Here is a 27,778-nt window from a genome sequence, read left to right as displayed (position 1 = left end):
AGCCCCTTTCTCGACAGCGCGGGTGTTGGCTGCGGCGTGACTTTTGATTGGATACTTTGTCCGTCTGTTCAGGCGCTTCGCAAGATGCCGATGTCTCGGCTGATGTGAGACCAGCTGGTACAGCCAATCAGATTCCAACATGTAAATATGCACAGGTATCACACCGCCGACCAGCGGGGCAAAGAAGGGCCTGACAACACCCTAACTGGGTTTGATGTCATATCCCACCGACTCTAATTGGGTTAGATCTCATGCAGTCAGCCCTAGTTGTGAGAAAGTTTGAAACACACAAGCCTTCCATAGCTCAGAGGTACAGTAGCGTGTAAAGTAAAGCCTGTTTATTACTAAATCTGTCACTGCTCTGTAAATTGTGACACTCCAGTATCGGAGCTTTGTCTGTTTTACGTGTAACATGTTCGCTACCAAATGAACGACCTACTTTCGTCGCGGAAGAAGACGGAATTTGACCGTGTGCGTGGTTAGGACACGGTGGGCGGAGTTTGGGGGCAGTCGCGTGCTTATTTGCGGACTACTCGGAAGTAGCTCGTGTGATTGTGTGACAGTTTCGTCTGCACGTCAGCGCACGCGTCTGTGCCCACTGTAGCGCGCTCAGGTCCCCGTGCAGCTCCCGTGCAGGCCCCGTGCAGGCGCGATGTCTAAGGACGCGGAGATCGTGGAGTCCAAGGTGCTGTGGCGTCCGGATTCCAAGACAGTCACGCAGATGGACCGGTTCCGCGCTCGGGTGAACCGACACTTCGGGCTTCAGCTCGGTGAGTGCGCGAGGCTGCGGTATAACCGCACGAGCTCGCCCGGCACTGAGGCTCTCTCGAGCCCAGATATATGCAGCCCTGCCGATATATATATGCAGGAATGGTGGGATGGAAACAGGCTTCTATATATAATCTTAAACATTTTAAAAGAATAATTTATTTATGTTGTATAATAGGGATCTATGTTTAAAAATAGACCCCGTTTCCTTCCTAAATGTTTTAGTTTTTTTTTTGGTCTCTAGCTACAGTGATATTTTTTTCTTTGAATGGCTGTAGGCTATGTTCTGATTTGTTCTTCTTCCCATCGTTACTGCAGCTGTGCTTAACATTACTGGCCTAATTCTCATATTCTCCATTAAAGCATTAAGTTGTGCCATATTGTATGTTTGCTGTCGTTTTTTTTTGTTGGTGTTGTTGTTTTAGCTAACTATGACCAGCTGTACCAGTGGTCGGTGGAGAACTACCCTGAGTTCTGGGCAGAGGTTTGGAGGTTCTGTGGAATCACCAGCTCAACCATGTATGAAGAGGTATGTGATAAACCTGTGACAGGAACACGCCGAGATCTGCAGTTCATTTTGTCAACACACATGGTGCACAGTCGTTATATCAGAGAAGGTTTCCATAATGAATACACGTCTATAAAAAGGGTGGATGAGTGCAAGTCAGTACTGCTGATAACCGAGTGGAGGAGTACACTGCTGGTTCCAACTCTTCTACTTTAATGACATGCGCAGACTCCCGCTGACATGACATGTTAATGTCATTTCTTTCTTCCTGATGTTGGTCAGAGTTATTGTGACTCTCCTTCACAAGAAGGAGCATTAATGTGACATGACTCACCTGAGAGAATAGCTTTGTCCCGTCTGCTTATCCGTTGTACGAGGGCGTACTCTCATAAATGAGAGCATCTCTGAGCTGATGCAGGCATGCTGTTAACCTGTCGTATGTTCGGGGACACTTACAGTACTGGTGGTGATGTCACAGGTTGGGCATAAGCACTCTGGGACGGAACTCAGGTGTGGGCGATTTTCACGCACGTTTATAACTGGTGTTAAATAATAGCGTCAATGTTTACCCTGGTGCTGTCAGTTGGTCATTACATCAGTCAGAATCTTACAGGCTTTGTACTTTATGTAAACTTGGAAAAAACATGCTGAATTTAAAAAATCATGTTGAATTCATGTTGAATTAAAAGAAAAAGCTTGTTGAATATGGCCAGTGTTCTTTGGGCCATTAAAACTGCACCCCTTGTCTGAAGTGGGGCTCATCTTGACGTGTCTTCATGTCTTTTCTCTGTCAGGTGGTTGACGTGACGAAGAAGACTTCTGATGTGCCGGAGTGGTTTAAGGGCAGCAGACTAAACTACGCTGAGAACATACTTCAGCACAAGGACCAGGACAAAGTTGCCATCTATGCTGCCCGTGAGTCTGTGTGTTTGTGTGTGTGTGCGCACGTATACTTGCAGTAGGTTTAATCACATATATGTGATATGCGATCATGGGAATACTGTGACTCATCAGAACTCTCACCTGGAACCACAGATGTAGGTGTTTGGACCCGACCGCCTACTAGAACAACACAGTGACCACTCATTAGCCACTCGTTAGACTGTTTGTGTTTGTTTGTTTGTGTATGTGTGTGGGGTTGCACGTGTGGTCATCTGTGTTCCTGTATGTGTATACAAATACAAAACGTACAGTTTCTTATACAGCTCGACTAAAAAGTTATAGCCACATGTTAGTAGGTGCGGGCCTTTTCCCGCTGATCTGAGAACAGTTCTGCCAGGAGAAACACACTTCTAGACAAGCATTAACAGGGCGCAGGTGGGTGTGTGAGATCAGCCTGACAGGATCACGTCTACTCCAGAAGGTTCAGAACTCATGAGATGTCTCAGCGTTCTTCATTGTATGTCCATCGGTCCATCTGGGCTAATTTTGTGCCTTTTAAAATGTTTTCAGCGTAAGTGAAGAAAACGTAACGCAAATGTAAACTGGCCGGTGTGTATGTGGTTGTGCAGTGATGTCACAGCCAGTCTGTTATTTCAGCTGCGTTTAAAAGTGTTGGAAAGGGGAGTGTTCAGGAGAACATTTAATTTTACAAATGCACTTGGCACCTGCAAGCATATGCACGCGCACACATGAACTCTGTGAGTGGTTCAATGGCAGGTTTGACCTGGAGATACAAATCAAAGACACACACACACATAGTCACAGTGAGTGAGAGTGTGTGTGTGTGTGTGTGAGAGTGATTTGTATCTCTAGATAAGTCCTGTCATTGAACCACCCTGGCTAATGTAGGAATTGTGGGCAGTATTTGATTTGATTTGTAGCTGCAGTGTTTGGGTATGGGCAGGGTTCATATCATAATGGATGGTCTGTAGGCTACAGAAGGCTTAATGTGATTGCCTGAGTGTTATTGATCAGGTGGCTTGCGTCACTGTTGTACTCGGAGTAATGGCAGAACCCTGACGTGCCTGTGACTGCGCACAGACCCGAACAGCCGAGCCCCGACTCGCTCAGCCTTGAGCCGATCAGACATAACTCACCGATGACCAAAACTCATACTGAACAATCGTGTGTGTGTGTGTGTGTGTGTGTGTGTGTGTGTAGGTGAGGGGGAGGAAGCGATCGTCAAGGTGACGTTTGGAGAACTGAGACGTGACGTGGCCCACTTCACCACAGCCATGAGGAAGATGGGTATTAACACGGGTGACAGGGTTGTAGGTGAGTACACACAGACACACACTTGCACACACTCACGCACGTGCACACACACACACACGAGGCAGAAGGATGTTAACGTGGGTGATGGGTAGCTTCAGTTACATTCTCCAGTTCTCTTCTGCTCATTTGGTTTTAAACCCAAAGCACTTCCAGTTGTATCCTAACTCTAATCCCAACTAACTCTAATCCCAACTCTAACCCCTCTCATTAGTCAGCATATCATCCTCATTTTGCTCTGTTCATTCAAAGCTTGCAATGGTTCTTGTCATTTTTCCTTTCTGTGCATGTAACATTTATTTGGAATTATTTAATTTGACAAAGGCAGTGTTTGATTTGAGTTTTTAATCTGTAAAGAAAGATGAAGATAGCAGAGCTATTACCTCTGGCCTTTGTTATGGTAGATGTAATATAAAGTAATAACGGATATTATTAGAAAAATGTAAAATATAAAGTTAAACAGAGCCGTTAACATTGAAAACAATAATAAATACCCGTGGAAATCCTTGCTAGTTTCACGGAGCAGGATTATCATTTAGCACGATGTTTTAATATCGAGGAAATATTATGATGATTAAATTTAACTATCGCCCAGCTGTAACGCTCGCTCACTCTCTCTCGCTCTCTCTCTCTCTCGCTCTCTCTCTCTCTCGCTCTCTCTCTCTCTCTCTCTCTCTCTCTCTCGCGCTCTCTCTCTCTCGCGCTCTCTCTCTCTCTCGCTCTCTCTCTCTCTCTCTCTCTCTCTCTCTCTCTCTCTCTCTCTCTCTCTCGCGCTCTCTCGCTCTCTCTCTCTCTCTCTCACACACACACACACACAAAAGTGTCTTCGGCCAAAGCCCCACAGCTGATAAAGCGTTTCATTTTAGTACTGACATTTAAAGTACTCACAACATCCTGATCTGATCTTAAATGGATTTTAAAATGAAGGAGGATGTGTTCTATCAATTAAATATTATAATGAGTCTCCCAGTAGTTCAGAGATTCCTTCTAACATGTTTTTAGAGACTCATAGGGATTAAGGTTAAGGGTTAAAGTCACGGTTGGGGTTAACTTTAGGTGTGAGCTTTGTCCTGTTAAGGATGGTGTTAAAGTAAAGTTTAGCTTTAGGGTTAAAGTAAAGGTAAAGGTTAAGGTTAGGTGTGACCTTTCACCTGTCTTGCTTAGGGTCATGGTCATGGTCATGGTTATGGTTAAGGGTTAGGATGAGATGTGACCTTTGTCCTGTTTCTTTAGTTTTCTGTTCTGCAGTAGTTCCTCAACTACCATCTGTACCCAATCACCCTGCTCCTGGAGCCATGACACAAGACAAGGCCTGATCTGTTCTTCTACAAGCTGCTCTGTGGAGCACAGCCAACCACACACACACACACACACACACACACACACACACACACACACACACACACGTGGGGGGGAAGAAGAGCGCACGCGCTGTGGAAATGTTTCAGGAGGTTTCTTTAGTACAGCAGGGTCAGAGTTCTACTCATTACTGAGAGTTTGACTCAAACCACAGTTTGCAAATCAAGTTACTAAAAACAAGCACAAAGAAACAAACACCCACAATCCTAAATGTCATGAAATACTTGCTCAGAAGCGAGGACCAAGAAAAGTTCAGCTGTTTGTGTGTGTTGTAAATGTATAGGTCATGGAATATAATGCAATCCTGTCCTGATTTTCTGCTCTGCATCACCGCACACATGAGCGCTGTCCTGCTGTGTCCTGTATGTGGGTGCATCCCCCAGGAAAGCGCACGCTGAGTTTCAGGGTTACAGGAGACACAGGACCGGTCACAGCAGACCACTGTGCCACCCGCCCAACGGTGATGGATGAAGTCTGAGGCTTTCACTGAGATGGATAGAAACTCGGCAAGGTCTAGTGTGGTTAGAGAAGACCTGGGTAGTGTGTGTGTGTGCGCGCACATGTGCGTGCTCATTGCTTATTGCTTTGTTTTTATAGTCTAATGTTTAATTGTAGGTGTTTGCCTGCGTGGGTGTGTAAGTGGGTGTGTTTGCCCATGTGAGTGTTTGTTTATAGACTTTCTCCATTCTCAATTGTGTGTGTTTTATGGGCATGTCTGGCATGGACAGGATCTTATTATTTATTGTGTTTGTGTGTGTCCTCACTATGTCCTTCCTCATAGAGATGCTCTGTGAAGGTTTTGCGTCGAGGAGAATTTAACGCTACTTTATAAGTGAAGTGTGAGCGTGTGAGAAAAGGACTACACTGTATACTCACTTCTTCCTGGAACGTGATATTGACCTTCTTGGTTGGAGGCGTGATTCTCCACTCCTTTGCTTCACATGCTCCTCCTCCCTCCTGTTGACTCCACCCCTTTGTCTCCGCCCCTTCTCTTAAACATTCCTTGCTGCCCCAGATGCTCGTACAGATCCAGAGCAAACATGCTCTTTGTTTTACAGAAGGATCTCCATTTCATTTGAGAGTGACTCTGATTTATATATTTTCTTTCAATGTTTGCCTACATCCTACACCCTTCCATAGAAAAGTGTTGGGCTGGGTTGATGTGTGTTCTGTCTTTAACTTAGTAAGGTGTGTGTGGGGGTGGGTCTGTGAGAGAGTTAATGTGTGTTCTGACTTTGACCACACAGTGGCTTTAGAAATGGCGAGATTAATTCAACTGAGTGCTGGCTAAAAATATCTTAATGTGAAATCATTTAACAGGATCCTTCTGCCACACGCCTGTAGTGTCTTACCACTGACACATTATATTTTTTAATCCCTTATCGCTCTCTTTCTCTTTCTCAGGTTATCTCCCTAATGGAGTTTATGCAGTAGAGGCCATGTTAGCAGCTGCCAGTATTGGAGCTATCTGGAGTTCCACATCCCCAGACTTCGGAGTCAATGTAAGAGCCCTGTAACTGTGTGTAATGCCATGTAACGGCGTGTAATGTAGTCTAACTGCGCATAATGGTATGTAGTGGCCTGTAATGTCATGTAGCGGTATATAGTGGCATGTAACAGTGTGTAATGCTTGTAACGGTGTGTAATGTAGTCTAACTGCGCATAATGGTATGTGGTGGCCTGTAATGTCATGTAGCGGTATATAGTGGCATGTAACAGTGTGTAATGCTTGTAACGGTGTGTAATGTAGTCTAACTGCGCATAATGGTATGTGGTGGCCTGTAATGTCATGTAGCGGTATATAGTGGCATGTAACAGTGTGTAATGCTTGTAACGGTGTGTAATGTAGTCTAACTGCGCATAATGGTATGTGGTGGCCTGTAATGTCATGTAGCGGTATATAGTGGCATGTAACAGTGTGTAATGGCATGTAACGGTGTGTAATGTAGTCTAACTGCGCATAATGGTATGTGGTGGCCTGTAATGTCATGTAGCGGTATATAGTGGCATGTAACAGTGTGTAATGCTTGTAACGGTGTGTAATGTAGTCTAACTGCGCATAATGGTATGTGGTGGCCTGTAATGTCATGTAGCGGTATATAGTGGCATGTAACAGTGTGTAATGCTTGTAACGGTGTGTAATGTAGTCTAACTGCGCATAATGGTATGTGGTGGCCTGTAATGTCATGTAGCGGTATATAGTGGCATGTAACAGTGTGTAATGGCATGTAACGGTGTGTAATGTAGTCTAACTGCGCATAATGGTATGTGGTGGCCTGTAATGTCATGTAGCGGTATATAGTGGCATGTAACAGTGTGTAATGCTTGTAACGGCGTGTAACGGCGTGTAACGGTGTGTAATGCTTGTAACTGTGTGTAATGCCATGTAACGGCGTGTAATGTAGTCTAACTGCGCATAATGGTATGTGGTGGCCTGTAATGTCATGTAGCGGTATATAGTGGCATGTAACAGTGTGTAATGGCGTGTAATGTAGTCTAACTGCGCATAATGGTATGTGGTGGCCTGTAATGTCATGTAGCGGTATATAGTGGCATGTAACAGTGTGTAATGCTTGTAACGGCGTGTAATGTAGTCTAACTGCGCATAATGGTATGTAGTGGCCTGTAATGTCATGTAGCGGTATATAGTGGCATGTAACAGTGTGTAATGCTTGTAACGGCATGTAACAGTGTGTAATGCTTGTAACTGTGTGTAATGCCATGTAACGGCGTGTAATGTAGTCTAACTGCGCATAATGGTATGTGGTGGCCTGTAATGTCATGTAGCGGTATATAGTGGCGTGTAACGGTGTGTAATGCTTGTAACGGCGTGTAACGGTGTGTACTCAAGGCACTGAGCTTCTTGCTCTATTGGCACAACCAGGAAGCAAAGGCAAATATCTGTGGTTGTACCACGTTGTGATCAGAGTTCATGCACTGGTTCTGTTGACGACGGGGTGTTATGGCCGTTTTGGGTGGTGAAGAACTGTAAAGGGTTTTCTCAACCACTCCACCCAGAAGTCCACCCTGGGCACTGGTGTCTCCAACTTTATAGAGAAATGTCAACATCCTGTTTAGCAGAATGAGAGGATGTTCAAAGAGGTGGAAGGGGTGGGTTAATTCTAAGGGTGCACATGGTTTAGCTACACAGGGGTTTTAAACTGTAATTATTTAGTGTGTAGTGAAGACCTACTGCTTGGTTTAATATGTAGCCTGGCTTTAACTCCTGAGTCGTGTCTCCGTGAGGGTGGGATGTCGCCTCTTAGCAGAGCTGCTGACCTTGTTTCAGCATTTCCGGAATATTACTAAGATCTTTAAAACCAAGCACTCAAACAAAAAACACCTCCCAAAAAAGACGACGCTAAAATCAGGCAGTGGACTCATGTCTTCTGCTTGGCTGTAGGGGATATTTTTGTCAAATGCCAAAAAATATAATGAAACCTTTTGTTCAAGTTCTGAATGCTTTTTAAAGGCTTAGTTCTGGAATATTCATTTAAAGTAAAAGACACATGCTTGGAATGGGCCAGTACTTAATCCTGGTACTTATATTATTTAATCCTGGTACTGACATCTAAGGTCACACTTAAAGTAGGTGTTGTGCACACGTGATCTGTCAGCTGGGCAGTTTCTCTTTCTCTCTGTGTGTGTGTGTCTCTCTCTCTTTCACTCACACACACACACACACACACACACACACACACGGGAATAGTGTTTGCTCTATAAATAGGCCAAAGTTGACAGCTTTGTTACCAGCAGTGTGTGGTGGTGGCCTGTAAGGCCAAAGGCAGCTCATGTATGACACATGTGCTACTGCCACCTTGTGGCCAAAAGTGAGAGCTACAGCTCAACTTTAACAGGCTGGCAACCTTAGACTCCTGTGTGTTGACTGAACATTTAATGTGTTGCATATTATTGTGTGTGTGGGTGGGTACTGTTTGTGATTACATTAGTGAGAGGTAATTTGTTGTTGTTTTTGTTAGATTTACTGTTAAGGTCTTGGGACCATGAGGTCATTTTGTCTTTGGGAGTTCATAATTTATTAATTGAAGAAATGTCATTGATTCTGGGTGTGTCTGTACTGATGGTGTGATTCTATGGAAGCTAAAGTGGAAATTTGTTTTCTGTGATCTGGCTTTTATAACTTTAGTTGTATTGACATTAATGTCTAATGCCAAATTGACACTATTGTTCTAGTAATTGTGACAAACTGAATCAAGTTCTTTTATGTGGTCTGTGAAAGGTGTGAGTATTTTCCCTTTGCTTTGATGATGGAGTTGCTTTTGTACGAAGGTGGAAATGTGATTTGATGGTTTGGTAAGAATCCAATCTCTCTCTCTCAATCAATTCTCTCCTCCCATCTCTCTCTCTCTCTCTCTCTTCTCAGGGTGTACTGGACAGGTTTTCTCAGATCCAGCCGAAACTGATTTTCTCTGTCGCTGCTGTTGTGTATAATGGAAAACAGCACGACCACATGGAGAAACTCCAGAGCGTCGTCAAGGGTGATGGACCCCCCCCCGCCCCACACACACACCACTACACCACACCCCCCACAGATCTCCATGCCTCAACCACCTGCGCGCACACACACACACATGCTGACCATTGCACAATCTTTAATGTTTAATATTTTAATTTTCATTGCTTTATCATCATCCAGTCTCATATTTATTATGCTCTATAAGTGCCCTGTTGACTTTATGACGTCTGCTTCAGTTTAAAAACCTCCAAGAGTTTCCCTTTATAGCTCCAGTGAGGTGTATATGATACACCTGCTGCTCACTTATACTGGGATCTTTACATTAAATGGAGAACATCTCTCTCTCTCTCTCTTTGTTTATTGCTCAGTTGAAGTCCAGGATTGATATTGAATTTGAATGTACTAAATCCAGGAATAGCATCATGTAATGAAGGTGTGTTTTGCAGTGTGATGTAGGCAAAGTTGATCTGGTGAGGTACTTTGGTTATATTGATTTAATAAAGATGACTGTTGAAATGAGAAATTCTGCTCTTCCTTCTCTCTCTCTCTCTCTCTCTCTCTCTCTCTCTCTCTCTCTCTCTCTCTCTCTCTCTCTCTCTCTCTCTCTCTCTCTCTCTCTCTCTCTCTCTCTTCTTTCTCTCAGGTCTTCCTGATCTGAAGAAGGTAGTTGTAATTCCTTATGTTCGTTCCAGACAAGAAATAGACCTCTCCAAGATCCCCAACAGGTGTGTATGCATGTGTGCTTGTCTGTGCTGATGTACATTGGAATTTAAAAACCTTTGTGAAGACGGAGCATTTCCCCATGCCTAGAACACATGAAAGTATCTCACACACTTTGCTGGACTCACTGAAAGTCTGTTTTTGTTTGTTTGTTTGTTTTAAACTTACTTAACTGAGCTATAGCTACTATGGTAACTGTGGAGTTGGGGTCAGTGAGGGGGAGGCCAGAATACTGCCAGCGGATTGGCTGGAGGGGCTTAATCCCTAACCCCAGTAACCATGACCCTAGTCATCTAACTATAGTTACGTTCTGCCATGTTACTAGCAATGCATTATGGGTATTAAGAGGCAAGGGTCAATGGGCCTCATTCACCGGATCCTTCCTAAGGTCCCTGTGAGGACCAAAAGTCTTAAACCACAGAACAGTTTGCATCTTTTTTTCTAATGATGATCAGAACAGCAGGGCTGTTTACACACACAAGTCTGTGGAAGCCCATTTTGGCCACTTAAAAAAAGAAATAAAATGTTGATTTATTTCTCTGAAATCTGCCTTTATTTCTCACAATTCTGATTTTCATTCTTGATTACTGCATGATGCAGTTGGACTGATGTGACCTTTTAAAAAAAACTAATTTCACTTTTTCCCCACCAGTAACATAATTGATGTGAATTGATTGTGTTTAAGTGTTGGTGTAATTAACAGGCCATAACGAGCCCTAAAACAATTATTAAAATGTATTTATATTATTCTAATTTAAATCCTACATTGTATTATAGATTATATTTCTATATTTGTAGAATTGAAGAATGCATGATGAAGTTATTTTGCACAGACGTCAATTTTCTAACCTGCTAAGTGGGCTGCTGAATCACGTTGCCGTTGGTGTTGTTTTTGGTATTTGCCCGGTGGTGAGCACACAGGTGTCTGGCATGCACAGGTACAGTGTCGGCGTCGCTTAAAGCTCTGTTTCATATCTGCAAACGGACTGTAGCGCAATTCAATCTCCGTGCGTCCGTACGTCTGTCTGTGTGTTGCTCTCCCTCTCACTTTATTGACATGAATTTGAATAATTGTGTATATATATAAATTATATATATATATATATATATATATATATATATATATATATATATATATATATATATATATATATATATATATATATATATATATATATATATAAAATAATAATGCTATATACATACCAGACACACACCCACAATTAATGTAAACACACACCCCACACAGACTTAAATAAACATATGTTGAGTTTAAGATCACATTTCACGGTTTTCTCAGAGTGCAGAGTGTGACGGTTCTGAACATATTGTGCTGACATTCAGTTATCTCGCCAAAATACACAAATGTATCATTCTTATTGTTTTATCTTCAAAAATGGAATGAACGTTATTATCAGTGTAAGGAAGTGTCTGTGTGTGTCTGTGTGTCTGTGTGTCTGTGTCTGTGTCTCCTGAGCTGCTCTGACTTCATGTACGTTCTCTGGATGTCCAGGGTTTCTGACGATGACCTTTTCTGTCTCCAGGTTACGGTCACTATGTCTGAACACTGTTAAGGCGTGGCCTTTCTTTGGGGTTTTTATTTTTAATCAGATAATCTGCTAAAATGTATTCTATGTTCAATAATTTACAACATTTTAATTTATTAATTTAAAAACTTTAATTTGGTTAAATTATTAATGTATTCCTTTTGGTGAGTTTTGTCAAGCATTTTGAGGTATGGTTTTCAAAGGGTGTAGAGAATTGTATTGATGTTTTTCTTTTGATGTCTCGGAGGGCGTCTGTGGGTGTAGACAGTTACTCAGATATGCTGTGTGGGGACAGGAGTCTAGGGGAGTCTGTACTGACTGTGTGAAGGAGCTTTTTTAACATTGGGAGAGAAAGCAAATTCACCCAGTTCTGAGTGCTGGGGTCATAGGGTTTTAGGTTTGGGGTTAGGTCAGGTCTCTGACTTGCTGTGTTACAGTGCAACTTTTAGGATCTTTACAAAATTCCAAATGTGTGGGTTTTTTTTTTTTTTTTTTTTTTTTTTTTTTTTTTCTGTGAGGTTTTTGTCCATAAAGAATCATTTTGCGTTCTCGCTCTCTCTCTCGTTCTCTCTTCTCTCTCTCTAGTGTGTTTCTGGAGGATTTCTTGGCTCTGGGAAAAGAGGGCGATCAGGACCCTCAGCTGGAGTTCGAGCAGTTGTCCTTCTCTCATCCTCTCTTCATCATGTTCTCCTCGGGCACCACGGGCTCTCCCAAGTGCATGGTGCATTCTGCCGGGGTGAGAAAGGGTGTGTGTGGGTGTGTCCGGGGTTTTGTGCGTGTGCATCCGTCTGTGTGTGCGTGCGTGCAAGATTATGCGTGTACCAGTGTGTGTGCATGTCTGTTAGACTGTGTGCTGTACAGCACATCTCAGCGATTTTTGTCCAAACATCTAGTGGCCATAAATTGTCATGCCTTACCAGTACTCCCCACGAGGTAGCAGCATTAGCCCACTGCTAGTGCTGCAGCAGCGGGCAGAGTGCTGGCACAGAAGGGCTCGTCTGTCTTTCCCTGTGTGTGGGAGTGAGGCAGATGCTGAGTGCTGTAAGTGGCGAGTGTGTCCTCTGTCCCAGAGTGCAGACCTGCTGCACTGACACACAGCCGAGGAAACCTTGCCTGTCTGCTGACAATAAAACTGCAAGAATGCAGCTCGTATGTCATATGAACACAGACTCCATAGATTATATGATGTCAGACACACACACAAAAAAAAAAAGTGTGTCTCTCAGCAGTTGTGTTTAATTTTCACAGCTTCTTTTCGTTGGCTTTAGCACCATTTCTGTCTAATATGTCTCACCAGATGGATAATTAGAGCTATGTACATGTATATGAACGAACACACACACACACACACACACACACACACACACACACCCTCCCTCTGTCACACTCTGTGGGTAATTAAGGTTGTGTATATGAAAACAGTGGCAGACTGAAGTCATGGCAGGCTGTGGAGTGGGCCTGTAATTACACCTCTGAGGTGTGTGTGTGTGTGTGTGTGTGTGTGTGTGTGTGTGTGTGTGTGTGTGTGTGTGTGTGTGTGTGTGTGTGTGTGTGTGTGTGTGTGTGTGTGTGTGTGTGTGTGTGTGTGTGTGTGTGTGTGTGTGTGTGTGTGTGTGTGTGTGTGTGTGTGTGTGTGTACGCACTGCCCACACGTATGCACAAGGTACTCAACTAGTAATCAGGAGGTTGCTGGTTCAAGTCCCACCACTGCCAAGTTTCCACTGTTGTGTCCCTGAGCAAGACCCTTAACCCTCAATTACTCAAGATTGTATTCGGTCATAATTGTAAGTTGCTCTGGATAAAAGTGTCAGCTAAAGGCTGTGTGTGTGTTTAGTAATAAGGGGTGATTTTGCCCCTGGTTGTCTCGTATCTGCCACCAGTGAAGCACCTGCACAGTAAGGAGGTGAACAATGAAATTATTTTTTGGTTTTGAGGCTTTAAACACACACACATTTTAAATGGAACAATGACTCGGAGTTTGAAGTTCAGGCTGTCGGCTTTAATTTGAGGCTAGACCACGGGAACCTTGTGGGACATGAAGACTCTTCCCTCATCTCACCTGCCTTTGGAAGCCCCTAGTCCAACATGGCTGCTTGATCGGTTCTTTGTTAGACATGTGAGCTGATCTGATTCTAGATCTGACATTTCCTTTTGCAGTTTGCTGTTGTGGTTTATTAACAAGAGAACCAGAGACGTGTTGGTGGCCTTCATGAAACTGAAACGGCTTAAACCGGTCAGACACAGTGAAATCAAGTGTCAAAATCTGCTAGAACAGCGGCACACTGGAATCAAGAATGTGCCGCTGAGTAGAGCAGTTACGCTCCTGTCGAGCGCTGGTGCACTTTAAATGACATCACATACAAGTTTGTTGACTATTTAAAAAAAAACAACAACTAATTTTGTGTAATTTCTAATTTCTTTTATTTCATCAGCCAGGATTGATTGTTAGTATTGTGATGTATCGGTGCTTCTCTTCTGTACGGTTATGACGGGGACACATGATGGAGGTGATGCGGGTTGTGGCTATAAACGGATATGCTGTGATTGTCCATCAACGGTGTTGTAGCCCAGTGCTAACCATGTTGGTTTGGTTCTTTGGGTGAATTTTGAAATGGCTAAATGACTGAACACAGGAAATTCCTGTTCAGTTCAGCAACGGCTGGTGTAGAATTCCTTGGAATTGCCTTCTGCACTCCGTACTTCCGAAGACCCCGTTGGGCGTATGCCTGCAGCAGAGACAAAAGCACCTGCGGCACGTTACACTCATCACTGGTTTGAACAGGAGGAAGATCTAAGTGTAATGACTGAAACTGAAACCCCTCCTACATCTGACCATAAGCCCCTCCCTCTTTCCCTCCACCCCCGCCCCCTCCAGGGTACGCTCATCCAGCACCTTAAAGAACACATTCTGCATGGCAACATGACAAGCAGTGATGTCATCATCTATTACACCACGGTAGGTACTTTTAATCTAGACAAATTCTCACGTGTACTGTAGAAGAAACGGAGAGAACCTCCGCCCCACCTTCAGGGTTGATGCATCACTGCCCGGTCTCTCTCCTGGTCTCTCCAGACTGGGTGGATGATGTGGAACTGGTTGATCTCCTCTCTGGCTGTTGGGAGTTCGGTCGTCCTGTATGATGGCTCTCCTCTCATTCCAACTCCCAACGTTTTATGGAACTTGGTGGACCAGCTGGGGTAAGAGTGAGTGAGAGACTGTTTGTGTGTGTGTGTGTGTGTTTCATCTTCACTATAATAATAATGTTACAGTGGGGCTGGTGATGTTATCACCATGTAACTGAAGGACAGTGTGACAGCACCTGTCACTCTGACCTTTACATGACATCACCAAGGCAACAGTGGAAGGCGGGGCCCTCTGATTGGTCCTTTCTGATGTGACCTTGAGCTGTGTCTTATATACTGCATGTGTGTGGGAGCTTTAAGCTCTTCTGGTAGTTCCTGGAGGTCTTTATTCTTCTTTCTGTTAAATCTGTTAAACAGAGAAGCTTTAGGGAATGTATACCTAAACACACACTCTCACACACACACATTTAGGACAACACATACCCTGCAGGTGTGTGGCACGTTCTTCCTCTCCACGTCCGCACTGTAGATGAATAAAACATAACTGCTGCTTCATGGCTGTGCTGTAGGGAGATTTCCCTCAGTGCTCGGGGTCAGGGACCTCTGACTCCACTCCTGTCGCACCAGAGGCGGCAAGCTGGACTCTTAATGCTGGTCGATATTTAATCGGCCGCCCGGACATCGCCTGCTCCACGCGTGCGCAGGAAAAGGCCACAGGGAGGCATGTTTGGGACATTGGCACAGTCCACCTGTGGGTGGAGCTTTAGTGGGTTACTGTGGCTGTAAAGGTGGAGGAGAAAGAAATGAGGTGTGGAGGTGTGGGAGGGGCGGATGTAAACCCAGCACTCAGCAAAGGACATGTCGACTACTTTAAACTGTGTGTGTGGAGACTCCTGTTAGGCTGTTAACTCCTGGAGCCAGAATGGGTGCCATCTGGAGTCACATTTCGCTGTGTTCTTCTCACTGTGTTCGCTGAGTGGGATGTCAGGAGCTTCACCTGGTGAACAGTTGGTCGTGATGCTCTATAGTGACATGCTTAAGTTCTCCGTCGCTCTGTGGCGGAGGTCAACTCTGGAAACGCACACCCCATTTCATCTTGTAGACAGAAGGACATCTGGACTCCCTTCTTACATCCTAAATGACCAATTATCCTCCTCGTCTTGCCACCTGCCGCCAATCACCTGTAAGCAGGATATTGTCATGGCAGCGGCTCATGAGACGGACAGCTTACTGTTCTGGTCGTTTTTTTTCTGTTTCTCTTTTCTTTGTATTGGTCTGCTTTGTTCTCGCTCTGTGGCGCTCAGGTGGGAGAGTGTGTGCTAGGCTGGCTGTACACTACACGACTTTTTAAAATCCTAACAGATTTTTGTCTCTGTTGTTGTTTTCTCAGTATGTCTCGTGTTTCTTTCATGAGTGTGCACACACTTGATCAGGTGCAGAAGGGGTGTCGTAGAATGGGCTACGAATGTCAACACCGCACATCGCATTTTCTAGCGGGAAAAACAAAGATGAAGGTGGATGTGTTTGTGCGTCTTTGTGAACCTTGGAGGGATCGGACCCGCATGTGTTGGCCACTGTTTGCTGGCCTCTGGTCTCGACTCCACTGAACACGCTGTGTTATTGTATTCTAGCTCCTTCATTGGCTAGTGCTAGTATCACTTTTATTCTTCTAGCTCCTTCATTGGCTAGTGCCAGTATCATGTGTGCAATTATGTTCTCCATAAATCTCAAACATGTTTTGATATCAGAGGGCCTCCAGTCACTTCAGAACTACCAACTTATTCCTCCTCTCTCAGATCATCCGCACCGCCAGTCACGTCCAGTCAATTTCTTGACCTGGAAAATTGCTTCAGATTGGGAGAATGTGCTAGAAGGGGCAAATTGGGGTTAAAATCACGCAAACAAATCATGTGGCGTACGCCCAGCTGCAGAGAAAAGGGTTGCAGCTTCTGCATGAGTGTCACCTCAAATGACTTCATTACCATTTATTCATGATAAGCATTCAATGGCTTTTATGGGAATGTTTTTTATTGAACAAATAGTTAAAACATTAAACATCATTTATTGAAGAACTATGTAAACTTTTTTTAGTAGGTTATTTCTTCATGTTCAAACAAACCCTTTCTACAGCTGCTACTCCGTGGTGCTGGCACCCTGATCTATAATTTAGAACCAGAGAGTAGGTTCAATGCGTGGTCAGTGCTGGTCAGTGCATGACGGGGGTGAGGGTGGCTTTCTCTATATGTAACTATATGTATGTGGATCAGTATATGAGTCAGATCTCACTGCACTGGGGTTTAGGTAAGGACTCGCTGCACTGGGGTTTAGGTAAGGACTCGCTGCACTGGGGTTTAGGTAAGGACTCTCACTACCTTGACTTTTTTTTTTAAAGCAAATCTTCTTCAATACTACAGTATAAGGGACACCACACTCTCTAAAGGACACCACACCATCACACATGGCTACACTGACTATACAGCAGTCAGTTCTCAATGTGTTTTCTCAGTACTACACATTTTATTTTTGGCGGGGGCACGTGTGCGTGGTTCACACAGATCAGGGCCACATGTAATGAATGTCTTGTGTTTTGTGTGCTGCATATACTGTGACTCCTCCTCCAGCTCTACACTAAATGCTCCCTGCGTTAAACTGCTTACGTGGTTCGCCTCAAAATGCTGTCCGATGGCTGCTAAGAGCAGGAGAGGTATTGACCTGATGTAAGGCGTAGCCCTTTGCCCTCGGAGGGGTTTGACACCGGGCTGTTTCATCACAACCTGACTGATTGAGCCTGGAGCAGGTCGCTGGGATCACAAGATCAATTCCACTGCTCTGGACACTCAGCTTAGCAAGCAAACTTTATCTCATTGCGGTTGTAGAACCCTTCATCACCAAGAGGGAGAAAATAGTCAAACTTTCCCGCTCCTTTTAGTAGTGTTATAGCAAGCTTCACAGACCAAAACACACACACGTTTCCGTTTTGAAGTTGTTGGGTCTAGGAGATCCAGTGGCAGTATATTGTGGTGGATGGATGATGTGTTGTCTGAATCTCAGTTCAGTATTCAGTTCAGTATTGGTGCTGAGTGTGAGGAGAGATTTCCGGGGTGCTAACACAATGCTGCGTCTCCAGTGGCGTCCGTGTGGCCGAGTTTGAAATTCTGTGTTGCTCCAACGACATTCTGTAACATATGGCCAGTGTTTGTGAGATGTTTTCAGTGGGGCAGTCTGGGACTAGTGTGGAGACCAGACCCCTGACTAGAATTAATTGGACAGGAGTTGTAGATTCAGGTTCTGGTTGTGTTTGGCCTTGGCCCGTGTCCTGAGGATGTCAGTAAGAAGCAGAGAGGTCTGCTGTAGACAGGCTGCGTTTACAAGTGTTACACCAACGCTGTCTGCCCCCCAGGATCACCATATTTGGCACCGGGGCGAAATGGCTGTCTGTCCTAGAGGAGCGGAATCTAAGACCAGGTGAGTGTCTGACACCAGACGTGGTTGCAGACGGAGGGCAGATCCATCCCTCCCTCCGTCTGCCTTCCTTCTGTTCGTCCTGCGCCTCGTCCGTCCCCGCGGTCGTTCGGGCTCCCTGTGGGGATAGTAATGAGTCTCGCCGCACTTTGTCCATTCATGATTCCTCATTCATTTTTATGTCCTCTACCCCTCTCAGCTCCTCATTTTCGCTCCTCCCTTTTTTTTTTTGCTCTCTAGCTCATATTTAGCCTGTTAGCTTTAATAACGCACATTTATTCTACTGCTCCACCAGCTCTCTAGAGACCTCTGACTCACTCACTAAACTGCTGCCTGTGTGCGTCTGTGCATGCGTGTGTACGTGTGTGTGTGCGTGTGTGTGTGTGTGTGGCAGAATAGAAACAGTTCAGTGAAGGATGCCCAGGTGAAAGTAGTCTGTTGTTGGCTGACTGCTTACCTGAGCCAGTCTACACAGGACTCACCTGAGGTACATGAAGGTGTCGGAACTGTGGCCTTTCTGAGACTGGAGTTCCTGGAAAAGCGTTATTGTGAAGGGCAACATCCCAGGATACCAGCAGCTTATGTTCTGACTTTTTGGGTGGGGGGGGTGTGCGTGGGAGTGTGGGTGTGCGTGTGTGCACCTCTGTGTGCATGTGTGTGCACATGTATGTGTGCGTGCATGCAGAAAAGGGTGTTTCCTGAATGTGTGGCTCCTTCACACTGACATTTTCATGTGACATCTGCTCTCCTTGTGGGGTGCAGCCCTGCCCCTGAGAGAAAGGGTGGGAGACCCCCTGTCTGCAGACCCCTTAGCAGTTGGCCTAGCAGATTGCCCGCTTGCATGCATTTCAGTGCAGTTTAAAATGCTTCATAATTCATAGACCACTGACTTGCGCCCATCTGCTACCAGACAGCGCAGCAATTGGACTGAAGTTCTACTCAGAACTGCTTTGTACAGCCCGTCCTGTTTGGGCACGTGTCTCTGTATGAACACAGAACCTTCACACTCTGGTTTGTAGTGGCAGGAAGTGACTCAGCAACACTCTTGTTTTAATACACACAGGGAGGGCTGGGAGTGCCAACCCGCGAACTTCTGGGAAAAGTGCATGTGTAACGTACAGAGTAGATTGGCCTGTGTGTCACGGGGGCGTCACTGGACTGTCACAATGCTGAACCCTTTGTTTTACAGCTGGGGGGATAAAACTCAGATGAAGCCATACGTGCGGGCCCCTCTCTCCCTTAAAATTTCCTTGAAAACTTTTGGTTTAGATTGAGTATGTAGAAGTAAATAGTATGGATACAAGAATGGTGTATAAGTATTTTATAGTTACGTGTGTGTGTGTGTGTGTGTGTGTGTGTGTTAGCCAATACTCACAGCTTGCACAGTCTACACACCATTCTGTCCACTGGCTCTCCTCTCAAGCCCCAGAGTTATGACTACGTGTACAACTGCATCAAGACCAATGTTCTCCTGGGCTCCATCTCAGGTGAGTGTCTGTGTGCGAGTCTTGGATACATTTAATGGTGTTTGGAATCTTTATCTTTTTGTCTTCTTTTTAAACATTTTTTTTCTTTTGGTTTTTCTTCATTCTTCTGATCTTTTTGTCTTTCTTTATTCATTTTTCTTCTTTTCCCCCTCACCTCTCTCTCTCTCTCTCCCTCTCCCTCTCTCTCTCTCTCTCTCTCCCTCTCTCTCTCTCTCTCCCTCTCTCCCTCTCCCTCTCTCTCTCTCTCTCTCCCTCTCTCTCTCTCTCTCTCTCTCTCTCTCTCTCTCCCTCTCTCTCTCCCTCTCTCTCTCTCTCTCTCTCTCTCTCTCTCTCTCTCTCTGTGTGTGTGTTAATATTGATTCTTGTTGGGTTCTCTTCCTTTTCCCTTCACAAGCGCAGCACCTGATGGCGTCACCATGTGATTTCACCCTTACAGTGCCCTGTTCAAACACATTAGTATCATCGCTAACAGCTGTGGTGGACTAGGGGTGGATGCATTCACGTGCCTCTCTGTGCGTGCGTGTGTGTGTGTGTCTGTGTGTGTGTCTGTGTGTGCGTGCGTGTCTGTGTGTGTGTCTGTGCATGCGTGTCTGTGTGTGTGTCTGTGTCTGTGTGTGTGTCTGTGCGTGCGTGTCTGTGTGTCTGTGCGTGCGTGCGTGTGTGAGTGTGTGTGTGTCTCAGCTTTCACAGCATGGTGTTCTAACACACCACTTGTTCCTGCCCTCAGCTCAAACGTTTTGTGGTACAGACTCACTGCGGTGGCGTATAGAGTAACGGTTCTTGGCCATGTCTGGGTGGCGTATAGAGTAACGGTTCTTGGCCATGTCTGGGTGGCGTATAGAGTAACGGTTCTTGGCCATGTCTGGGTGGCGTATAGAGTAACGGTTCTTGGCCATGTCTGGGGGTCTAGGATGGGACCAGTGGCTCCATTAGAGGGGCCTGTACATTTTATACCTTCCCACCCATATTATTCTTCAGTTAAGCTGTATTAATCCCTGTGTGACATCAGTCTTCTATACCATTCAGTATTATATTTATTTATGCTAGTCAACATGACTATTAGAACAAAGGCCTATTTTCATTAACTTCTACATTTTTGTAGTCAGTGTGTGGCTTTTTAATGCTTCAAGTAGTACTAAATACAGATGGTGGAAGGCGTCTAAACACACTGGTCAGTCTGTGTAATGCATCCAAACACATTGTGTGAAATATCAAATCACATCTTGGCCAGTTTTCATTTTCATGTGGCCTGTAGGTGGTGCTGAATAATCTGTTGAGAGGCAAACTGCAAATAAGATAATGTGGATGGTAAAATATGACCGATTACTCTGAGGACCCCACCAGTGAGCTGTGGTTGTGAGGAGCAGCGTCGTAGAGCTGCAGTGCACGGAGCAGCGTCGTAGAGCAGACGTTTTGCTGTGCTTTCCCATCTTAACCTCCCCTCCGTGTATGTTACTCCAGTGTGATCAGAGCTTGGCTAAGTGCCCATGTTTAAGCTCACTGCTGTAACGCTGGTTATGAGCCACGTTTCATCTCCAGTCTAGTAGAAAAACGGCTTTGATTTGCCGTTTGGTTTGTGCTGACGGCTTCCCCCTCCATCCTGACACTCCTCTGTGCTCTTCAGCACTTAGCATTTCAGATACGGATTTGACTGACGTATCTTGACACTGGGGGGCTTTAGAAATGTCAGCCTTTCTCTCTCTCTCTCTCTCTGTGTGTCTGTGTGTGTGTGTGTGTGTGTGTGTGTGTGTGTGTGTGTGTGTGTGTGTGTGTGTGTGTGTGTGTGTGTGTGTGTGTGTGTGTGTGTGTGTGTGTGTGTGTGTGTGTGACGCGTGACGCGTGACGCGTGACGCGTGACGCCAGGGTTATCCACAGTGTCCAGAGTGCCACTCATCTGTTCCTCTCCTCAGATCCTTGACCTCTGCTACGTCAGGACTGAGTTGACTTTGACCTTGGGGTCACTAGGAGCATGTGTGGCAGCAGCCGGTTCTGCCTGGTTCTGTTGCCTTGCCAACCACACTCCTCTTGAGACATTACCTGCAGGAGACTTTAACACTTTCAGCCTGCTTGACTCACCTGGACACACACACCCACCTGGAGCTAATATACCCCCATCCAGTTGCCATCTGTCATTCTCACGTGCGCACACACAAACACACACATGCGTGCACGCACACGCGCCACACCTACAAGTACGCGCACACACGCGCCACACATCTGTGCACACAAGCCACACGTACTCGCGCAAACACACACACACACACACACACACACACACAAATACAAACAGGCACGCGAGCGTGTGCACACACACATACTGAGTTTGTCCTAACCCCGCCTGTCTGCTATTATGCTGTTTTAGTTTCTGCTTTGCTTTCAATCAGTCTTTCAGTATTTCTGGGTTTTCTTTGATTCTCTTCAGATTACTTCCTTCTACATCAGTGTAATTCCTCCCTCTCTCTCGCTCTCTCTCTCTCTCTCTCTCTCTTCCACTCCTGTCCTCTATAGCTCATTGTTTTGGAACATTGATTTTCTCCATCCATCCGAGACATTTCTATGCTGAGCTCATTTCTTCTCTATTCTTAAGCACGGTGTATTTTGTTTCGGCTCCTTGCGTCTGATAACACTGCGCTTTTATTTTTGGATTCCAGCATCACCCATCCCTTTGTTTGGATTTTTGCCTTTTTCCTCTTTTTAGCTCTCTCCTCTTTCTCTCCTCCCTCCCATCCTACCTTCTGACTGTCTTAAAGAACGAGGAGGAAGGAGGTTCAAAGTGCTTCCGTTATGTGATCCGGAATATTCATTAGAATGGGAAGCTGGAGAACAAGGTGTCAGGAATGTCAACAATCGGAGCCTCGTGTGCAGAGCACAGAAGCTGGAGAGCCCCCCCCCCCCCCCCCGCTCCCTACACGCTCACACACACCCTCCCCCATATTAATTCCCGTCTACCCCACATGCGCGCCCCCTTCCCAAACACTGGTGTGTGTCTTACACTACACTAGGTACTGGTCTGGTTCATGTTTTCAATGGTTTCTACAGCTGCGCTGTAACTCATCTGATTGGTTGATGAGAGAACGTTCTACAATACTCATCACACCTGTATTATTCACTGGTTGCTAAGTAACAACAGTCTAATCTGTTACTAGATATGTTTTGGTGGTAGAAACTGTCTAGATTAAAAACAGAAATTTCATTTGTAAGGCCATTTTTCTTTGCTTTACATTTGTCTTTAAGCGTTATAAAACTGTTGTATTCATGTAATAAAATGGTCGTGAATGACATGACAACTGTAAAAATCTTCATGGACCAATTGCAGCCATGATGCTGTTCACCAAACAGTATCCTGTGGCCTAAATAAACAACAGTGTTTTGTTTGTTTCTCTTTTCCTCTGCTTTTGTGCAGGTGGCACAGACATCGTCTCCTGCTTCATGGGTCAGAACTGGACAGTACCCGTGTTCAGGGGCGAGATCCAGGCGCGCAACCTGGGCATGGCTGTGCAAGCCTGGAGCCCAGAAGGTAACGTGCGCACACAGCTCCCCTCACACGAGCCCTCACCCCACTCACGTGACCCCTAGTTGTGTGTGCATGTGTGTTACAGGTAAGCCTGTGTGGGGAGAGAGTGGTGAGCTGGTATGTTTGAAACCAGTTCCCTGCCAGCCCACACACTTCTGGAATGATGAGAATGGGAGCAAATACCACAAGGCATACTTCTCCACCTTCCCAGGTGAGCACCCACCCGACAGCTGCCCACGCGCTCCACGCCTTCAGCCCACACGATGACCCTCCACTGGAGACCCTTCTCAGACAGAGCGTCATGGAGAACTGCGCAGTTATGAGTCCTGGTTTCTTCGAGGGGGATGGCGCCCGATACGTTCCATTAACATAAATTACGCCACACGGTTCTGTTCTTGTTCTCAGAACTATGCATCCCACTTTCAAATGAAGCTTGTATAGTCACAGTAGCAAAACAAAATTGCATAGTAACCAGTAACTGATTAGACATGATTTATTTATTTTCCCTATTCTTCACTTTCAGATTCTGTCTTAAAGAACTCGTGTTTGTGTAGCAGAAATTTATTACTGCTTTCCTGGTACTTCTTTTTTTTTTTTTTTTTTTTTTTTTTTTTTCTTCCAGTTAATCATTTTTAATTTACTTTTAGTTAGCATTGGTTATGGTTATTTGTTTATTCATTATTATTATTATTTTAGAAAAAATAAATGTTATACATTTCGCGCATTGTGAAACTGTCTGTTTTTCTGTGATAAAAAAAAAAAACAAACTATCTATTTATTTATTTGTGTGTGTGTGTGTGTGTGTGTGTGTGTGTGTGTGTGTGTGTGTGTGTGTGTGTGTGTATGTGTGTGTGTGTGTGTGTGTGTGTGTGTGTGTGTGTGTGTGTGTGTGCGCACTCAGGTGTGTGGGCCCATGGTGATTACTGCAAGATCAACCCACAGAGTGGAGGAATCGTGATGTTGGGCCGAAGGTGACGTCACGTGTTATTAATCCTCGCCGCCACACGCGTTGTTTATCCTCGCCGTTCAGCTTTGTTGACAGACACATTCTGAGTCTGAGAGAATCTTTAGACATCTTTCAAACTTCTTTCTTTCCTTTGTTTGCAGTGATGGCACTCTCAATCCTAATGGTGTTCGTTTTGGGAGTTCTGAGATCTATAACATTGGTAAGACACCTGAAGACATAAAAGACAGACCACTTACAGATGGAAGCAATGCTCGATACACATGCTTAACACTCGGAGCAACACACATTTCCCTGAGCCCCCAGACGTCAACTGACAGCTTTTCTTCCTGTTTCTCCAGTGGAGGCCTTTGAGGAAGTGTCCGACAGCCTTTGCGTTCCCCAGTACAACAGTGATGGGGAGGAGCGGGTTATTCTGTTCCTTAAGATGGCTCATGCTCAGGTGTTCAGCCCCAACCTGGTGGGGAGGATCCGTGCGTCCATCCGAGTGGCGCTGTCTGCACGTCACGTGCCTGCTCTCATACTGGAGACCAAGGACATACCAGTATGCACCACACCAGACATCTCCCCCTCTCACACACACAGAGAGACAGAGAGAGAGTTAAGCATCAATTCTGTGTGTTTGTGTGTGTGTTTCAGTACACCATCAGTGGTAAAAAGGTGGAGGTTGCGGTGAAGCAGGTGATCGCTGGTAAGGAAGTGAGACAGCGTGGTGCCTTCTCCAACCCGGACTCACTGGACCTGTACAAGAATCTGCCTGAGCTCCAGAACTTCTGAACACCAGCTGGACCCACCCACTGGAGCTCCAGAACCTCTGAACTCCTGCCGGAGGAGAACCTCCAAATCCCCTCTGCTTCAGAGGTTCTCAGCACCTCTCAGGCCTTTCTGGCCATCTAGAGAAATCCAGTGAAATGACCCTACACCTGTGGGAAGGGTCCGTGTCAAAGCAGCTTAGTGTTTTCAGTTCACGCCTGAGAAACCCCTCACCCCGTATTCAGGACTCACTCACCTGACGTCCACTCATAACTCTCCTTCCTTCATTTTCTCTCTCTCATGGACAAACATATAAACAGTGATGGTGTCATTCGTGTCTGTCTTATGGTTTTGTGTAAGATGAGTTTGTAACTTCGTTCCAAATGTGTCCGAGGGCACTGCAGTCAGCTACATGTAGAGGGCGCTGTCAGAGCAACTCATAAAGTACAGAGAATGTTATGGAAAGAGTGTGTGAGTTGGTTTGTAGCTGCTGTGATGGAAGGCAGGAGAGGTTACATGGGTGGATTTTTGTTGGCAGTGAGGTGGCAGGTGCCACTTTTACTGAATGTGTTTTACAACAGTTGCTGTGGCATTGCTTTCAAAAAGTTGAATGTTGTGAAGATCGTCCAGTGCGTGTTCTGGCTACTTGTTCGTGTCAGATTTATGTGGTTCATAAATTCCAAAACCTGATGCCCATTACAGAAGTTCTTTGGTGTCAGATGAGTGTGAGAAGGCAGAGTTGGTGAACATGGAGTTGTTTCCTGGTTATTTCATGGTCACCATGGTTAACCCCTTCCTCAGAAACATCTGATGTCCGATGTCTTGGATCAGTTGTCGTTCTCGCTGATAAATGGGGGAGGATGTTTCTGGCAGGAGGGGGAATTCTCTGTCTGGGTTTCTGATGGATGCTTTATCAAATCCTCACCATGGAACTTCTGAAGGTTTGCGGTTCTTATCAGTCTCTTCAGCGTTGGAGATCAGAGCAGGAAGCACTGTGAAAGCCTCTCCTCTTGTCTGGGAAGATGAACACGCAGAGTCTGTGGGGTCAGTGCGCAGTGTCTGGCAGACTGAATTCTGAGCTATATTTATATTTTTTCTGGCAACACCTAGGTGTCTGCAGTCTTTTTTTATCCCTAAGAGTGAGATGATCATGATGTTGAGCTTTGGGTGTTAAAGGGACAAACATTCACTGAATCCTACAACCAAATAATTTTTTTTGACATTTTTGAATGTGTAGATTAATCTTTTTATATTGTCTGATGCCATACTTTATATATAGAATGGTAAAATGTCCTATATTGGTGTTTTCAAGGGAGAGAAAGTTTCAAACAAATTTTAAACGATCCTGGATCCTGTCGTATAAATTCCAGCCCGCCTTACAAAACGCTGCTGCTCAGAACACTGTTGTGGTTCTCCCAGTAACATTCATCACAGCTGTACTCAGGAGTGCACAGGAGTGTTTACGAAGCTACTTCTACAGTTGCAGTTGCTTTTCTCACTGGTTACCATTCTCACTGGTGTGTGAGGAACTGTGGTGGTGGTGGTGATTGGAGGTTCAGTAGATGGTTAGATGGTGGTAAGAGTAAAGCTTTGTTGAGGTTGGGGTCTGCTTCACTGTGCTCATGACCTGCTCCTCCTCCAACACCCAGAATCCCTGGAGCTGCTAAAGACCCTACAGGACGGACCAGGCCATCATGTGCCATCTGTCTCTCTTTGTCTCCGCATGGTCTCTGAGCCAGAGGACACTGGGTCTTACTGATCAGATCCGTCACTGGATATCACATCAGAGACAGCTGTCCAACTCCAGACCTTCAGATCCAAAGTCCTGGTCTTGGCTTTGTTATTTGGTAGTTTGTTGGTGTTGTAGACCACAGGGCTCTACAGGCTGTGTAGCTTCATCTAGGACCTCAGGTGTGGGGACAACTGCTGCTCAGGTAACGGAAGTTCCATTAACTACCAGGAATTACAAAACCCAGGAACAGATTTTCAGTTTGAGGTGGAGAGCTGAAAGCTGTTCGTCTGTCATTCTGTCACATTCCTTGATTTCTTCATGTTGCCTTTTTTTTTTTTTTTTTTTTTTTTGATTACATACTACATCTACATTAAGGCTCAACTGGAATGTTTTTAGGTTATATAATCATGTATTTAAATTTATGTAAATGTGTTGAATGTATATGAAATATTAATCTCTAATGACTAATATATTTCTGCTTTGAAATAATTGTATTGAACAGTGTTTAAATGTGAATACTTGTGTATATAAATATGCACTGTGTAAACACCTATCAGCGACAACATTAAACCCACTGACAGGTGAAGTGAATAACACTGAAGATCTCATTACCGTGGCACCTGTTAAGGTGAGGAATCTATTAGATAGGAAGTGAACAGTCAGGACCAAACTGTGATGGTTAGATGACTGTGTCTCTCCAGACCAGCTGGTCCTGTGGGTGGTTTCTGGTGTGTAGTGGTTAGTACCTACCAACATTAGTCTAAGACCACCAGAGCACCAGTGACCGGGTCAGTGGGGAGCACGACTCACTGAAGCACATGGGGAGAGAAGGTTGGCTCTGATGAATCGGAGGTTTCTGTTACATCGTGTGGGTGACAAGACGTGGCAGGGAAAAGGCAGCAGTGGCATTCATGTACCACCTAGAACCACCTACACATACCACCTAGCTAACCTAGAACCACATACACATGACACCTAGCTAACCTAGAACCACCTACACATGCCACCTAGCTAACCTAGAACCACATACACATGACACCTAGCTAACCTAGAACCACCTACACATGCCACCTAGCCAACCTAGAACCACATACACATGACACCTAGCTAACCTAGAACCACATACACATGACACCTAGCTAACCTAGAACCACCTACACATGACACCTAGCTAACCTAGAACCACCTA

General features: G+C 45.1%; 1 protein-coding gene across 1 annotated transcript; it reads left to right on the top strand.

Annotated features, from left to right (window-relative positions):
* Positions 1-540: 540 nt before the first annotated feature.
* On the top strand, positions 541-27,183 carry aacs (acetoacetyl-CoA synthetase). The gene is made up of 18 exons (XM_035530168.2): positions 541-770; positions 1,194-1,297; positions 2,071-2,191; positions 3,380-3,493; positions 6,254-6,351; positions 9,234-9,348; positions 9,970-10,051; positions 12,179-12,329; positions 14,469-14,549; positions 14,667-14,791; positions 18,078-18,142; positions 19,504-19,626; positions 23,030-23,143; positions 23,226-23,351; positions 24,042-24,111; positions 24,248-24,306; positions 24,446-24,648; positions 24,744-27,183. The coding sequence occupies exons 1-18, from the start codon at positions 653-655 to the stop codon at positions 24,879-24,881; spliced, it is 2,007 nt and encodes a 668-aa protein (XP_035386061.1). The 5' UTR covers positions 541-652; the 3' UTR covers positions 24,882-27,183.
* The last annotated feature ends 595 nt before the right edge of the window (positions 27,184-27,778 follow it).

Source organism: Electrophorus electricus, chromosome 5, assembly GCF_041902795.1.
Source record: "Electrophorus electricus isolate QZ-2024a chromosome 5, ASM4190279v1, whole genome shotgun sequence".
In the NCBI taxonomy this organism is placed as follows: Eukaryota; Metazoa; Chordata; class Actinopteri; order Gymnotiformes; family Gymnotidae; genus Electrophorus; species Electrophorus electricus.
Note: the sequence above shows the minus strand (reverse complement) of the source record. Positions and strands in the feature narration are given on the sequence as shown.

What these genes read in the sequence shown, in the direction of transcription:
- aacs (XM_035530168.2), top strand. Translation starts at nt 653, where the DNA reads ATGTCTAAGGACGCGGAGATCGTGGAGTCCAAGGTGCTGTGGCGTCCG. An exon ending in CACGGGTGACAGGGTTGTAG is followed by an intron (nt 3,494 to 6,253) that starts GTGAGTACACAC and finishes TCTCTTTCTCAG; the next exon opens with GTTATCTCCCTAATGGAGTT. An exon ending in TCTCCTGGGCTCCATCTCAG is followed by an intron (nt 19,627 to 23,029) that starts GTGAGTGTCTGT and finishes GCTTTTGTGCAG; the next exon opens with GTGGCACAGACATCGTCTCC.